General features: G+C 39.3%; 1 protein-coding gene across 1 annotated transcript in view; it reads left to right on the forward strand.

The window, feature by feature from the left end:
- Positions 1-8,080: 8,080 nt before the first annotated feature.
- Positions 8,081-17,740, forward strand: part of Lnpk (lunapark, ER junction formation factor) — a 53,626-nt gene continuing 43,966 nt past the window's right edge. Inside the window, exons 1-4 of the mRNA XM_051166111.1 lie at positions 8,081-8,230; positions 12,845-12,933; positions 14,682-14,723; positions 16,015-16,202. Of these exons, the coding sequence (XP_051022068.1) occupies positions 12,907-12,933; positions 14,682-14,723; positions 16,015-16,202 (257 nt within the window). The 5' untranslated portion in view covers positions 8,081-8,230; positions 12,845-12,906. The remainder of the gene's footprint in view (positions 8,231-12,844; positions 12,934-14,681; positions 14,724-16,014; positions 16,203-17,740) is intronic.

The following is a 17,740-nucleotide window of genomic DNA, read 5'->3' on the forward strand; positions in this document are numbered from 1 at the left end:
TCTTCCTACAGAAGAGCAAAATGATTTTTGAAACAGAAAACAGGTATTACTAATCATAAAGAAAAAGATGATGGGTTGACTTAAGAATTTTTTCCCTGAATTTTGGGAAAAATTCTTAATGAATTCAACCCATCAAGAAGAACATAATGATGGGCGGATCTGGGCCCAGAGGGTCCTGCTCAAACTATGGCCCCAGCCAAGGACAATACATGCAGTAAACTTTGAACCCCTACCCAGATCTAGCCAATGGACAGGACATTCTCCACTAGTTGAGTGGAGAGTGGGGTTTGACTTTCACACGTACTCTGGTGCCTCATATTTGACCACGTCCCCTGCATGGGGAGGCCTGGTGGCACTCAGAGGAAGGATAGCAGGCTACCAAGAAGAGACTTGATACCCTATGAGCATATACAGGGGGAGGAGGTCCCCCTCAGTCACAGTCATAGGGGAGGGGAGTAAGGGGAAAATGGGAGGGAGGAATGGGAGGATACAAGGGATGGGATAACAATTGAGATGTAATATGAATAAATTAATAAAATATATTTGAAAAAATAATTTTTTCTTAGCTCGCATGGTGGCGCACGCCTTTAATCCCATCACTTGGGAGGCAGAGGCAGGTAAATCGATGCTAGTTCCAGGTCAGTCTGGTCTAAAAATAGAGTCCAGGACAGCCACAGCTACACAGGGAAATCCTGTATCAGAAAAGAAAAAACCTTTTTCCCGAAGGGTGTAGTGGTGCACACCTTTGATCCCAGCACTTAGGAGGTGGATTCTGTGTGGAGACCAGCCTGATCTACAAAGCAAGTTTCAGGACAGCCAGGACCATTACACAGAGAAACCTTGTCTTGAAACAAAACAAAATAGAACACCAGACAACAACAACAACAACAAAATCAAAGCAAAAACAAACAAACAAAAAGAGTTTTTCCAGTTAGGTGTTTGTGGCGCACACCTTTGATCCCAGCCATTGGGAAGCAGGGGCAGTCGGATCTCTGAGTTCCAGGCCAGCCTGATTTACACAGCAAGTTCCAGGACAGACAGGGCTGTTATACAGAGAAACTCTGCCTCGAATAACCACACAAACAGACACACACACACACACACACACACACACACACACACACACACACACACAGAGAGAGAGACTCACACACAGAATTTTTTCTGTCAATATTAAGAGAGTAAAGAGATGAGCCATGAAAGTGAGGAAAACCACTCATAACATAATCAACATAAGATTTATTTCCACAGTATGCAATGCACTAACATAAATCATTAGGAAAAATACCATCAACACACAATACAAATGGGAAAACACTGAACAATGAGGAAACCTTCATATGAAGTTGATTGGTTTTTCATTACAAAGAAATTCAAGATAGAACATTTCATTGGTTAGTGTAATATATCCATTAGGTGGGTTAAAATTGAAATATCTGAAAATATTAAGTGTTGATGAGGGCAGGCTACTGTGTTATGAGTTGCAGTACTTTTATTGTATACATAACATTTTCTGGTCTTTTGGAAGCAAACTTATTTCAATTTTGTTTACATACCCCCCTCAAACCAGAGATTAAGCTATACTTCAACTACACAAAGCAAGGGCCTTTAGAGCATTCCATATCTTATTGCTCAGCATGTACTGGAGTTAGGGTTGATTTTGGATTGTACTATATTAGAGTGCTTGATTTTCAAAATTACCACTTGAGTTGCTGGCTTAAGCCTCATAAAATCTGTTAAAAATTTTGTCTTGAAATTAGGACAAAATTTCTAAGAATATTGGAAATAGCCTAAACACACTTCTGTCACTGTACTAAGTATTTATCATAGCACTGATTTTAAAAATAAAAATTCCAATCAACACTGAAAAATGTCAATGCTGTCCTCCGTCCTACAGTATAAGATCTTAGGCAAGATTTAAAGATCGACACAGCATATTTATCTCATTTAGTGTGTAAACTTTGTCTTTAACAAATGGTAAATTATATATGTGCTAAACAATTATTTTAAAATGAAATGTCTTTATGGCTTACTATTAGTAAATAATTTGTATACTGATTCTACATACCTACATACTCAAAGTTGCATAAAAGTTCTTCAGGTACAAAGAGATCACAAGTAGAAAAAGGTTAAGAAGCCCCATTCTTAAATATGTGAACACAAATAATCCTTTACAACAGAATTGCTGACAATAAACCAGAAAATAGCTTATATGTTCATTAATACTATGTTATAGTATATTCCTGAAATATAGCAACAGCAATGGAAATCAATAAACTACAGCCATATATCAATAAAGGCTCAGCAGAACCTTCAAGACATGTTAAAACAAACTTATTTTGGTTATACTTACATAAAACTAAAAACCAGGGATTAAGCTATATCTCATTTAAGGCTGAGTTATTAGACAGTGAAACTAGAAAGAAGAAAGTGTACAATAATCTCTAGGAGGGCTGGAGAGATAGCTCAGTAGTTAAGAGCACTGGCTGCTCTTCCAGTGTACCTGGGTTCAATTCCCAGCACCCACATGGCAGCTCACAATGGTCTGTAACTCCAGTTCTACAGGATCTGACACCTCACACAAGACATGCATGCAGACAAAACATCATCTTCCTTTCTTGTTTTTTCTCTCGCTCTTCTAATTCCTACTGGTTCTAGTCTGTAGAGTCTAAGACTCTGTATTTTGTTTGTTTGCTTTTGTTTTTGTTTTTTGAGATAGGGTTTCTCTGTGTAGCTTTGGCTGTCCTGGACTCGCTTTGAAGACCAGACTGGTCTTGAACTCACAGAGATCCACCTGCCTCTGCCTCCCGAGTGCTGGGATTAAAGGCGTGTGCCACCATGCCTAGGTTAACAATCTGTAAGCTTTCATGGCACAAACACTACCCATGAGACAAACATGCCAGTAGTTTATAGTATGCTACAAAATACAAAAGCAGAGCTAATGTTTAGTATTTCTATGAGGCTAAGAATATTTAACAGTCTAGTGCTCAGGCCAGAGGAAGGCATTATTACAAAGAAAAAGATAAAAATCAACATCTCTTATGAATTTAAATTTGTAAATTCTGAACAAATTATTACCAAATCAAATCAACTATGTGCAAAAAGCTGCATAGCTAAGCCAGTGAGATTACTTCTCACTGTGCAAATCTGTTTTATTCCTCAAAAAACCCAACTCAATAAAGCCAGGCATGGTGGTGCATGTTCAAGGAACCTTGAACAGTAGATTTTCCATACAATATATTTTGATTATGGCTTCCCCTCCCAGCACCCAGGGAGGCAGAGGCAGGTGGATTTTTGTGAATTGAAGGCCAGCTTGGTCTACAAAGGGAGTCTAGGAAAGTCAAGGCTATGTAAGGCTTTTTTTTTTGTTTTTTTAGCCTAAGCCTGGGAACATGACTCAGACAAGCTTGGAAAAGTGACTCAGAAAGAATTGAAGGCCAGTTTTAGTTTTTGAGATTAAAGTGGCTAACCTGAGAGAGCACTATAACTTAATTATATTTTGTCTATTTACTTATATATATATTTTTTTGAGATAGGGATTTTCTATGTAGCCTTGGCTGCTCTGGACTCTATCTGTAGACTAACTAGGCTGTCCTTGAACTCACAGAGATCCACCTGCTTCTGCCTCCCTGAGTTTTGGCATTACAGGTGTGGCCCACCATGACTACTATTTACTTGTTTTAATATACAATGAATGAATGGAACCTAGGTTCTAGTACCTGCTAGGTAAGTGATTGAACAATGAGCTACATTCCCAGCATCTAAATGACCTTTTTCTTTTATTGAAAAATAGATTTCCCATACAATATATTTTGATTATGGCTTCCCCTCCATCCACTCCTTGTAGTATCTCACTACTTCTCGTTGCATCTGGATCCACCCCTTTCTTGTCTCTCATTAGAAAGCAAACAGGTGGGGGCTGGAGAGATGGCTCAGTGGTTAAGAGTACTGGTTGCTCTTCCAAGGGGATTCAGGTTCAATTCTCAGCATCCACATTGCAGCTTACAACTCCAGTTCTAAGAGATCTGACACCCTCACACAGACATACATGCAGGCAAAACACTAATGTACATCAAATAAAAATTAATCATTAAAAACAATCTCAAAAAAGACAAACAGGCATCCAAGGTGTAATAAAATAACAAAACAACCACATTGGAGTAGGAAAAAAATAGCAGGAAAGGAGCCCAAGAAAAGACACAAGAAACAAATGTAGACACAGAAGCTCACTTGTTTGCACACTCAGAATCCCATAAAAACACAGACTTGGAAGCCATAATAGATACACAATGGACCTGTCTGGTAAAAAAAAAAAAAAAAAAAAAAAACGAGGGAAAAATACAGATTAAAAAAAAAACAAGTGAGCGAGCCCTGACAGGACATTATGAGACAAGGAACCTTGCAAGATGCCCAGAGCTCCTCTTCTGTTGGCATCTGCTGCTGGGCACGCAGCCTGCCCTTCAGAATAGTGTGTTCCACAGTGAGAAAAGTCTGCATTCAGTAAGTACCTTAGTGGGTCTCATGCAGTTAGTTTTTGGAACCAGAGTCTCATGGCTTGAACGAACATAGCAATAAGAATCAACAGTTGTGCTTATCAAAAATCCAAATTTCAGGCCCCACATCAGACAAGCATCTCTTAGGAATGCTTGAGAGATTTTTTTTTTTTTAACAAGGACCTCTGGTGACTTTTCAGAGACACTTGGACACTGCTAAGCTGAACTCCACTTTTTATTTTCTATTCTAAATGTAAAGACAAAATATCTAACTTAGACTAACTGCAGAAAAGGGCAGATTATAAAGCAAGACATTTTTGTCTAGCACAGGCTTTTTGGTGCTTCAGACCCATAAATCCAACTGTTTATACTTCCTTTTGAAGTCATAAAAACATCCTAAACTCTTTGTTCAAGTCAAAAATGAGCATTTCCCTCTGGCCCTGGCTCTTTCCCAGTGTTCCCTATATCTCAATGATGGCATTAGTAGTGATCTACTGGGCCCACTGGACACCTCTAGTTATTTCTAATTTCTCTTTCCTTCCTTAAATCTTGATCTGAATCTACCACCAAGACCTCTCATTTAACTTCCTAATTTGTTCCATTTGCTCTACTTATTTCTATTTTCTTGCTTTTATCTCATTTCACTTGAACTATGTCCAACTTCACCCATCACTTGTATATCCTAATTGTTCCAATGTTAGCCATGCTTGTACTCCCACACTGTAGCTGGAATGATTTTGCTCTGATCCTATCAAACTGTTTTCTCAAAAGGATTAAGTTTTGTTTTGTTTTGTTTTTTTTAAAAACAAGGCCAAAAAGGATCTTTTAGTGTGGTGCCCAGTTTCACACTGTATCAGTGTCTCCTTGTAGTCTATGACCCAGTCACAATGGCCCTCTTTTAGTCTCTTAGACTTGCAAAGCCTGCTTCTAACAAAAGGCCCTTACATTGGACATTACTTGTGTTTTTCCAGGGTTATGTTTCTTATCTTTTGGATCTGAATGTGACTTCCTTAACAAAGCTTTCTCTAAGGCCTCTGACTAGATTGATGATTTCTTCTCCTATAAATTTCATAACACCTAAGAAAATTGAATTTTCCCCATTAAGGGTGTGTGCCACCGCACATGGCCTCCTCTCTTAAAAGTATTCTCTGGATTTTACTTTGGCTGTAATCTGGTTACAGTTTCGGCTTAGTAAGGAGCCATTCTTGAGATCACGACTTTCTAAAGCAGGCACTTCATTGGCTTTCCCGCATCATCCTTGGCCGCTGTGATGTTCAACACCTTGGACATAGGTTTATAGAACACTTACTTAACTTGTAGTTTTTCTCTCACTCCTGTTGGATGCTTTATTGTAGCTATTGTATATTTCCTTAGTACCTGACAAAGGGCCACACACGCTCAACGTCATCCTGTAGTCTGTAGTTTAGCAATATATCCCACGTTTAGTTCTCTGTTGCCTTTCTTACATTGTCCCTTGACAAACTCTCCCTTTTCACTCGCGTCTTCATTTCTTTTATGGTACCCAGGACCGAACCCAGGGCCTTGGACACACTAGATCAGTGCAGATCTTACCTCCCCATAAGACAAAATGGTGTAGTGCTGTCTTTAACAACGTACATATCTTTCTACTTTAAGATTCCTCATTTGAAAAATACCTTGAAAGATTTGGGGATATTTAGAGTTTATGTCCCCCCTACCTTTTCCCCCCGGAGGCAGTGCTTCTCTGTGTAGTCTTGATTGTCGTGGACTCACTTTGTTTCCTTTTCAAACCTGCCTAGATTAAATCTTTTTCTAATTTAATTCCCCTAGGAAATCAATCAGGATAGATTTTTAGAATCTCTTGCATTCAGTTAGCTCCTCTCTGACCTGCTGTCCTGTTTTATTTCTTTTTTTTTTTTTTAATATTTACTTTAATTTTTTAAAATTTATTTTTATGTGTACTGGCATTTTGCCTTTATGTATGTATGGGTGAGGGTGTCAGAACTTGTAAGACAGTTCTGAGCTGCCATGTGGGTGCTGGAATTGAACCCTGGTCCTCTTAACCACTGAGTGCTCTTAACCACTAAGCTGTCTCTCAACCCACATCCTGATTTTTAAATTTCTTTTTATAATAGATCAATGCAAAATCAAAGGACAAAATATTAGCAAGAGTCAAAAATGTTCTTTTTAGGAAAGATCTGGGACAAGATGTAGTTGTACAGCAGCATAAGATTAAAAATCTTAGGAGCTGCAAAGGCTGGGAAATAAAATGGCTACTTTTCCAGATCAAAACTGGTGCAATAGGCGGTTGTGGTGGCACATACCTGTAATCCCATCACTCAGGAGTTAGAGGCAGGCGGATTGCTGTGAGTTCGAGGCCAGGCTGGTCTACAAAGCGATTCCAGGACAGCTAAGGCTACACAGAAAAACCCTGTCTCAAAAAACAAAAACAACCTAAAGAAAGAAAGGAGGAGGAAGAGGAGGAGAAGATGATGATAATACCTGGTGAAATGTCTGTTCATTTTTTCCACATTGTTGAGGTGACTCACACTGCACACTAAAGTTTAGCTCTCTCCTCCTGGTCTTTTAAGTTCACAAAGATGTAACTGAAGATTTTAGCATTTAGAGAATCTTTTTACAAACTAGATACTAAGTCTATGTCCTCTTCTCTTCCTCTGTCTTCTCGTGTTGTCAGTGTAAACTTAGCATATTATACCTACTGAGCTCTGAAAATCAGAAATATTTTCTTTAGTAACTAAGGTAGAAAAACCCATCAAAATGATTGCACACAGGATAGAACATAAATGCTTTTGTTGAAGTCTCCCTTCCTCTTTCAAGCGTCATTTGTTGATACTTGCAGTTGACTAGGAAACACTTTTTTAGGCCGGTTCCAAAGCAGGACGGTTTGATGCAGGCCCAGTTAATTTAGAGCTTTGCGGGGAGGTATTCTTGAGGCTAAAAAGAGTGCCAAGATGGAGAGCTCAGCCTTTGGTGCTACCCATAGTTTGAAAAGGCCATCCTCTGCATTTGAACTTCATCTCAGGATGGTGAGGTAAGCGCCCAGTCGTCAAAGGACCCTTTTTGACGTCCAGAGCAACAGAAGCCTCAAGTCCTTACCGCATCTGGCCAGGCTATATATATGTGTGTGTCTCCACTGGTTTGGCTGAGCTATGCAGTATAAACCTTTGCTGCTGCCTGCTGGACGGCAGCTGATCTGGGATCTCAGGTACTCCAGACATAACTGTCTCGACCTTCAACGCCCACCGCCTTTGTCCTCCCTACTGGTCTCTCACTTAGAAGGTCTAGCTAGGACCATCAGGATCCGTTTTTTTGCCCGGCGAGAGTGGGGTGGGGGGCCGGCCGTTGTTGTTTAAGACAAATGGAGGTAGAGGACGAATAAGAATCAACTACTTAAGAGTCAGACGTCCGTACCCTGCTGTGCTGAGGTCCCGCCAGCCTACACCGGCCGCGCAAGACACACAGCCTAGAATCATCCCTCCACGTCAAAGGCGCAGCTCCAAGGAACCAACGGCTGACCCGGCCGGATCACGTGACGAGGGGGCGGGGCGCGGCGCGCTCCGACCGCAGCGCCCATTGGCTGGCGGCGGGAGCGCGGGGTTTGATGGGAAGGCATTGGCTGGGCCCAGCTCTCTTGTCAGTAGCGGCTGCTGCTGCCTGTTCCCGAGGCGGGCTACGCGGTGGCGACCGAGGCTTGCGGGAGTGGACGCCGGGGCCGGGTTGGCGCCTGCTTCCCTCAGGTAGGACCGGGAAGGGGAGGAGGGCCCGCGTAGACGGAGGCTCTCCGGGCTGCGGGAACCAGTCCCACGGTTCCTCCGCGCGCCGGCCCCGGCTGCCTCCTCCGCCCCGTGACAAGTGGCCTAGAGCTTGGCGGCGGCCGGGGACACCGCGCGGGGCTGCGACGCTCTCCCCTACCCCCTCCACCCCGGTAATACAGTTGCTGCCTTCTCTCGTGGATCGCCCAGCACGGCGGCCCGAGCGGCTCCAGAGCGCACGAGACTCGGTTCTGCCTCCCCCAAGGCCGATGCTCTCCCCGCCTGTGTTCTCAGGGACTCCGCGAAATGGTTGACCTGTGTCGAGGTGCCCGAGGGTCCCAGAAAGCACACTCCTAGCTGAACTATCCACCGGGGGGCGGGGGGTTTACTCTGATCGCCTCTGTGTTCGTCTGAGCTGGCGAGACGGGAAGCTCCGAAAACTGTCAGTGTCATGCTGAGTCCGCGTGTGGGCGTGGATTGTAAGGGACTTGGAGGGGCCGCTCCATCACCATTGCTCTTAAATATTGGAGGGACAGCGGACCGGCACGAGGGGTGGACGGGAAGGACGAGGATGCGGGGTGTCCGGAGCCACCCGGGAAGGGCAACTCCAAAGGCCCGTCAGGAGGTTTAGTTCTTTGATGATGTGTTTATGGACGGGGAGTTCGGATTGGTGAATTTGTTCTTGCGTGCAGTTGTAAGCAACACCTGTGGACTCACTGAGTTTTTTTCGTGGTTTGCCCCCCCCCCCCCTCTTTTTTTGGCTTCTGCTCTGTAGTGCTTAGAGTCTGTTGTTTTCTGTCTCTGTGGCCTTCGGTCTCAGCTTTGACAAAATTGTATAGAGGTGTGATGGTGTTAGTAAATTTAGTTTCAGGAGTATGTTCAATCTGGTGGCCAGGGCTAATACTTAGTTCCAAAAGGTCTCCATCGTGCCTGCCTTCTTAGGGGGAACAGAGTTGATTTTGAATACATTTTCTTAAACAAGGATGTTGGCTCTGTTTCTTAACAATTAGACTTTATTATACAATCCAACAAATCCTATACAAGAAGGAAAAAGGGTTAAAGGGAAACAAGAGCAAGCCTTCTGGTATCTGTTCCACGGGATGGATCCCCAGGTGTCTCTTGCCTGCATGCTGGTCTGGCCTGTAAGCTGGTCTCTCCCCCAAATCCACGTGCGATCCTGCTCCAAAAGATGCAGCCTTCTCCTCTCTCCTCCGCCTGCGTCTCTCTCAGGTGTGCAATGGCCGGTCTGGGTCTGGATCCCTGTCCCCACCCTGTTCGATTAGAAACACAATAGCCCGACTGGATTCCCCCGGTCCACTTCTTGAATTTCAGACCCAGAGTGGCTCCATTCAGTCTATCCGTGGTGTTTCCAAGCCCACCAAGGCTGCTTTCACCTGGGACAAGGTTTACAATCCTTCCCACACAAGGGTGACCAATTTAAGTGTAGAGTTTTAAAAAGTTTCTTGACACCTATTGGAATCAGCACAGTAGTCTGTGGGTAGTGTTTGTATGTTGAAAGAATGCAAGGACAGGTGACTGTCACACAAGTGTGATTTCCTGTAGAAATCTTCTGTCTTTGTGTGTGTGTGTGTGTGTGTGTGTGTGTGTGTGTGTGTGTGTGTCAGTCATCTCATTAAAAGTGCTTTTAGAGGTGTACTTGTTTTATTTTGCTTTTTGTTTTTGTTTTTTTCGAGACAGGGCTTCTCTGTGTAGCCTTGGCTGTCCTGGACTTGAATTGTAGACCAGGCTGGCCTTGAACTCACAGGGATCCATCTGCCTCTGCCTCCCGAGTGTTGGGATTAAAGGCCTGTGCCACCATGGCTGAGGTGTACTACTTATTTTCACTTATTGTTGGGCAATAAAGCTGGTGTAAGGTATTTCAGAGTTGCTTGCTTGGATGTTTGAAAGCTATTTTGAATAAATCACATTTAATCCTAAATTTAATCGTAAACGTGCTGTTGAAGATGACTAGTTTATATTTAAGCTTGGAATTTAAACACAAAACTCAATTTCTCTTGCTGTTTTCTGTGAAGGCCTACAACTGTATTACAATGAGAAGTGCCTGAAGGATATTCTTCTCTATTTCCCATGCTAGGGTAAATGAGAAAAATATTTTCACTAAAAATACAAACTTATTTTATTTTTAAACAATTTAAATTATGAAATAAGTGCTCATTTTTCTAAAAAGTTAGGCATGTGCTTCATTTAACTAATACATGTGCTTTTTTGGTAATAGCAGTAGTAATGGCTACAACTAACTAAACACTGTGCTGAACATTGTGCCAAGTGATAAATAATTTCAAAATTTATACAATTCCATGGAATGTAAGCATTTTTACCACTTTATAAACGAACATTTAGAGCGTAAGTAATTTACCCGAGTTCATATAGCTAGTATCTGGGTGAGCCATATTTTAGTAGTTATCACATTGTTTTAATGTGATTTGAAATATGTTGAGAACTTAAAAACATTCATGATTTTAGTTTTGCCACCTAAACCTGACTGTGACTAACAATAGAAAACATTATACAGCATGGTAAGCATTATTGGTCACTGTAAACACACTTAGGGCCTGGAGAGACGGCCCAGCGCTTGGGAGCCCTCAGAGGACCCACACGGTCCCACAACCATTTGCAACTCTAGTTCTAGGGTGTCTAACATCCACTTCTGACTTCCTGGGGTTCAAAGCTCACACATGCTGCACATATTCATGCAAGCAAAACACTCATACACATAAAAATAAACTTTTTTTTTTTTTTTTTAATTTGAGACCAGATTTATCTATGTAGCCTTTAGACCAGACTGGCCTCTAACTCAGAAATCTGCCTGCCTCTGCCTTCTGAGTGCTGGGATTAAAGGTGTGCGCCACCACCACCTGGCTGCAAATCATTTGTTTTAGGGCTCCTTAGAGATCTAGTGCTAAGTGTGTAACTGATATTAATTTCAAACAGTAAAAAGCCATTCTAAGCCAATCAGGGTATGATGGTGCAAGTTTGTAATGCCAGTCAGTATTCAGGAGGCTGAGGCAGATAGGTAGACGTTGAGAGTAAGCTAGACTATATATGGAGACCCTGTCTTATTTGCTCTTAAGGTGTGATGGCTACAAATTTGACTTGGAAGGATCTAGTTCTTTTATAAATGGAAATATACAGGGCTATGGTGAACAACTTTAATCCCAGCACTTGGGAGGCAGAAGCAAGTAGGTCTCTGTGAGTTCAAGGACAGGCTGAGATCCAGGACAGCCAGGCCTATTACAAAGAGAAACCCTGTCTCAAGAAACCAAACCAAACCAACCCCACCCCCCTTCCCAAATGCCGTCCAATTGTGCATGAAACACTGCCAGGTGTCACAGCTAGTTTCAAAATAGTGGAATGATGACAGAGAAATACAAATTTAAGTGGTCATATGAATCTTTTTTATTCTACTTTTCTTTGTGATTACTTTTAGAATCTTAAGAATGTTTTAAGATTTGTTTAATCTTGACTCTGAAATTTATACTTTTGTTCATTAGAGTTCTAGAATATCTCATAATTACATTTTACAATTTTGAATGCTGAGCTAATATTGCAGGATTAATATTTAGTTTGCAACTTAATTGTAGGCTATAAAAGTACATTTGTCTGCTTCAGAGTATTTGAGAACAGATAATATTTTTGTCCATAAGAATCAGTTTGTAAATGAAAGTACTTTATAATTAGGCATTCATTAATCTTCTAGAAATAGAAACTCTTAAAATAGACATGCCTTGAGATAATTCTGTTATATAAATAGCATTTAGTTCTTTCAGGGTGCTGATAATTATTTTGTGATTATATTTATGGTTAAGATATGGGAGAAGTAGCTGTGAACATAGTGTGTGTGCATGTGTGTATAAATGAAGTCGTTTCATATATCAACAAGCATATACTTATAATATGATAAAACATGTAAATTTGAGTGTATAATTTTGCCATTTTAACTTAATCATTATTTTACCTGTTCAATTGATTTATGATACTACCATTTCTCAGTCTTTATAAAACATTTGAAAATCATAGGTAAACAAATGGAATACATAGCTAGCTGAAGTGAGGGCCTTAGACTTTTAGTAATAATACGTGCTTAATTGGATATTGAGCAGCAGTGCTTAGAAATAGGAGCCAGAAGTCAGAATTTAGGCCATGCTTCTTATTTGCTATGGGGCAAATCACTAACTTAGTCATTTAATTTCCTTATCTCTAAGGTGTTTATACTAAAAGCTGCCCTGTAACAGACTATTAACAGTATTCACTTTGATTTACAAAGGAATTAAGGCTCAAATTATTGAAGAATTTATTCTTTTACAACAAGAACAATATAGGGAAACTACTTTAAAAAAATAGGAAATCTGTTTGTAGGTACATATATACTTTTAATGACAAAGTGATTTGTCATTAAAAATTTCAACTCTATTTTTACCTTTAAATATGTCCTCACTTTCCATATCTGAATTCAAATTGTGTGTACGTGGAGGCCAACAAATAAGTCATGTATTTTAATGTAGTATTGTAATATAATATTTTTAGAGAGAATTGTTGGGTATTTAATTTAAAATTTTAAAATATTTGCTTTGTTTTTAGCTGTGACTCATTTTGGACGACTCATGATATTTATTATTGTGCCAACTTTCTACAAATAAAAGATGGGTGGATTACTTTCTCGATGGAGGGTAAGAAAATATTTTCTATATTGCTAGTTTAAAAAAATCTAACAAAATTGTTACATAAGCTTTTTGTGAAGGTTTCCTTTGGGATATACACTTTTTAGTGAATTTGATATTATATATTTACTTTCATTTAACTCCATTTAGAATTACCTTTTTGGATATTATTTTGGTAGTTTTGTTTATTTTATGGCTATCTAACATCTCTAGTAATTCATTTTTATTTATGTATTATGTACAAGTAGTTTTCATATTGTCCAAGTTCCAAGTTTATTCTAAAAGTAGTTGAAATTAACTTTTATGCCATACTTTTGTACCTATTTCTCTATTTATTTTGGCAACAGTTTCACTGTGCAGCCTTGAACTCACAGAAATTTATTCTGTCTCTGCTTCCATAGTGCTGGGATTACAGGAATTGTCTTTTTGTTTTTTATGAATGTTACATAAATTTACTTATGTCACATTAAATATCCTTTTAAGAGCTATAGTTGAACAAAATTAAAAATGCCACTTTTATTAGATAAGTCTTTAGAGAAAGTATCTCAGATTTAGGGATATAAAATATAAATTATATTGATATATACTCTAAGAAGAGATAATGTAGTCCAGGCCAAGCTGATTTCCTTATTCCTTATCATAATTATCATCTAGTAATACTTGAGAATAATTTCTTTTGATTTATTAGAATAATTCCATGGTTTAGATTTGTGTTATATTGACTTCCTTTCTCTTTTTAAAAAATCCATAGGAAAAATAGCATATATTTATTGTATGCAGCATTTCAAAGTGTGTTCATTACATTGTTTAGATCTAGCTAATTAATATATGCATTAACTCACATAACTGTACTTTTTGTTGTGAGAAAACAACATTTTTTTGGTTAGCATCTTTCTTTTTCTTTCCTTTTTTTTTTTCCCCCAAGACAGGGTTTCTCTGTGTAGCTTTGGCTGTCCTGCACTTGCTTTGTAGACTAGGCTAGCCTTGAACTCACAGAGATCTGCCTGCCTCTGCCTCCCCAGTACTGGGATTAAAGGCGTGCATCACCGTGCCTGACTGAAAATCTCATCTTTCAAAAGCTGTGTACTTGGGGTTGGAGAAATGGCTCAGAGGTTAACAGTTGCTCTTTCAGAGGACCCTGGCTCAGAGGACCCTCCACCTCCTTAGTGCCTTACAACTATTTATAACTCCAATTCCAAGAGATCCAGTATCCTCTTCTGGCCTCTGTGGCACCAGGGATACACATGGTATACAGACATAAATGCAAGCACATACCTATACACATTTAAAACAAGCAAACAAAAGACCTTTTCCAAGACTGTGTGCTTTCGGAACCACAGTGAATATAGCCTAGTTTGGCCTCCAGAGCCCTGTGGGACTGTCAGTGCTGAGATCAGTTAGTGCGAAGCTTACACAGAGTCGGAGCGTTCCTGAACTTAGACCATCTTTACTCTGTGAATGTTCTGGTGTATGAATTCCTTTGGATGAAAAATGTTTCTCTTTATAAAAGTCTGTTCTGTTGAGGTTAAGAATGTTAAAAGTAGAGCTATCACAGTTGAAAGTTTTAGAAAAAAGTGTTGTTATGAGCTTGGTAATTATAATTTTCCAATTATAGTTATAAACAGTAGACATACAGCTAGATAACACTGAGAAACCTAGTTGTGAATTAAAATGTTCTTTAATGACTTTTAAAATCCAAGTGTTAAGTTTGCAGTAACAGGCTTTAATGCCATGTCTTATTTCTGTGTCTAAAACAGGCAAAACCTTCAACAGTAGAAGTTCTAGAAAATATAGATAAGGTATGTTCCTTGCCTCTAGAGCATTTTCATTTGTTTTAGATGTTAATTAAATATTATTTTAGTAATTGTATATTGGAAAAGAGCTATGGGAAATTAGTGCTTCTCAACCTTCCTAACACTGCATCCCTTTAGTACAGTTCTTCATGCTGTGGTGACCCCCAACCATAAAATTCTTTTCTTTTTTTAAAAAAAGATTTATTGATGTATACAGTGTTCTGCCTGTCCGCCAGAAGAGGGCAGCAGATCTCATTATTGTTGGTTGTGAGCTACCATGTGGTTGCTGGGAATTGAACTCAGGACCTCTGGAAGAGCAGCCAGTGCTCTTAACCTCTGAGCCATCTCTCCAGCACTAAAATTATTTTCATTGCTACTTCATAACTGTAATTTTGCTACTGTTATGAATTGTAATGCACATATATAATATGTGACCCCTCCCAAAGGGGTTGTGACCCACAGGTTGAGAACCACTGATATAGAGACCTCCTGAGAGCTTAAGTGTTGCATGATCTCAAAACCAAACCAAACCCATGCTCTCTCAGTGACGTAAGCCTGTATTAAGTAAACTGCAATTAGAGCTAGCATGGTGTAAGTCAGTGTGATAGCATAATGCAGATTGCAGGCTACTGTGCAACTTTTGTCAGTTTGCACCAATTCTATAGCTTTTAAGTTTTTCTCTTATATACTAATTGGTTTTTTCCTAGGAACATTGGAGGTAGCAAATAGACTGAGATGATGTAGTTTCAGTCACTGTTTTGATTCTTTTCTTTTTTTCCGAGACATTCTTACTATATTATTCTGTCTGTCTAGCCTAGAACTGTCTATTTAGACAAGGCTGGCCTCAACTTGAAGAAATCTGCCTGCATCTGCCTCCTGTGTGCCAGAGTTAAAGGTGTATGCTACCACCACTCTTGGTTCTATAATTTTTTTTTCTTGCCAAATTTTAAAGGCCATATATGGAGAATTATTATTTTCTTGACTCAGTATTTGCTAATGCTAATTTCATTTTTTCAGTCTTTGCTAATTTGATGGATTAAAAATTCTGATTATTGGGGAAGGCTTATTTAGATTACTTAACTTCAGATTTAGTTTTCCAGTTTGCTTTAAAATATTAGAGCATTGCATTTCATTGAGTTTTAGGAATCATATTTTTCCATGTTTACTTTAAAATATTAGTGTATTATATTTCATCGCATTTTAGGAATATTATATAATCTTTCTGTCTTGTTCTTTTGATTTTAATTTTTAAATGGTTTATCAGATTTAATAATATAGAATACTTTTCTCCTAACAGGAAATTCAAGCATTGGAAGAATTTAGAGAAAAAAATCAGAGATTGCAAAAATTATGGGTTGGAAGATTAATTATCTATTCTTCAGTACTTTATCTGTTTACATGCTTAATTGTGTATTTGTGGTATCTCCCTGATGAATTTACAGCAAGACTTGTCATGACACTCCCATTTTTTGCTTTTCCTTTTATGTAAGTATTCTTTTTGCTGATCTTTTCCTTTTCTGACTAGATAATTTTAAAGTAGTCATTCATTTTATTATAAAATATTGTCTCAAATTGAATAATTAGATTATTTTTGTACTTTGATAACTATGTTTTAGAATTGTAGGATAATTTCTACGTTATAATCCAAAGGTATACCTGAGAGATATCACCACTGTTATTAGTAATGTTGTATAGTTTTCTGATGGATGGCCATGATTCTTACAGCCATTGGGCATGGATGAGAGATGATGAGTGGAGAGGTTTTGTAAAACTGAAATAATTTGTGTTCAAATGATCCTAAGTATGTATCTTTCACCCTAACTCTCTCCTTTCTTTTCAATTATTGCTATAAGCCAATAATTTCTTCCTCAAGCATTACATAATCTGGCGCTCTATAGGAGGTAGATCTCAACTGAGAATTTTGGGAAATAATTTTTTTCCACTTAATTAGCAAACATTTATAGATAACAGTTGTATAGATATTTGGTTATAATGGTGTATGGTGAACAAAATTGAAAAATCATTGGCTATAGATCTTAGGCTATATAAAGTAATGTTGTGACAGATAACAAAATGCTGTGGGAACAGGGGCCCTAAGCCAGGCTCAGTGTGGGGACAGGGGTCTAGAAAGAGTCTTGATTATGTTTTCCATTGTTCTCAAATTAAGCAGCTTAAAACAATGCTCATTCGTTATACCAGAATAAAACAATACTCATTCATTATGTCAGAGCTCTGAAGTTGAGAAACTTAGGCAGATTAAGTGGCTCTTTGCTTAGAATCTCATAGGCCTCGGCCTCCAGGGGTCAGACAACAGTCTATTTAGAGTGTCTGGTGGGAGAAACTACAGACTTAGGATGTTGGTCAACTTTCTAATCTCTGATTTACTTGGGGGAACCCATGATAATATCCTACCTTAAAATCAAAAGCTTTTGATTAAATCTGCACAGTCTCTTCGCATCAGTTGTTTAGATTACTGTGTGATTGATTATTTAGCCAAAGGATGCTTTGGGAGGAAGGATATGTATGTGATTGTTTGCTGCAGCCTTCTGCAGAATTGGTGTCTGACTCTGAGGCTTGCAGCATGGACTATGTGTAAAGTGGTATGACGTGCCGCAAGAGCTGTGGCTGTGGGAGCATGGGCACATGGTGCTGGCAGCTGGGAATCAGAGGAAGGGGAACATTATTGCTACACTCATGTTTACCTTTGTATTAAGTCTGGATCCAGCCCAGAGCATGGGTCTGTCCACATTCAGTGTGGGTTTTTCCACTTGAGTTAAGCCTCTCAGACATGTCCAGATGTCTGTCTCCTAAGTGATTCTAAGTCTAGCCACACTGATGTCGCATCATTATAGCCACTGAGAGTGTCACTTCTAATAAATTAGAAGGAAGTAAGAGTGGGTCTGGAGTAGGAAGCTAGAAGGACATTATAGTTGAAAGAGAGAAATGGAGAATGATTTGTATTTGATGGGTGGGAGAAGAACAGATGGAATGAATGAAATTGATGGATTGGAGATTTAGGAAGT

This window comes from Acomys russatus, chromosome 24 (genome assembly GCF_903995435.1).
Source record: "Acomys russatus chromosome 24, mAcoRus1.1, whole genome shotgun sequence".
Taxonomy (NCBI): Eukaryota; Metazoa; Chordata; class Mammalia; order Rodentia; family Muridae; genus Acomys; species Acomys russatus.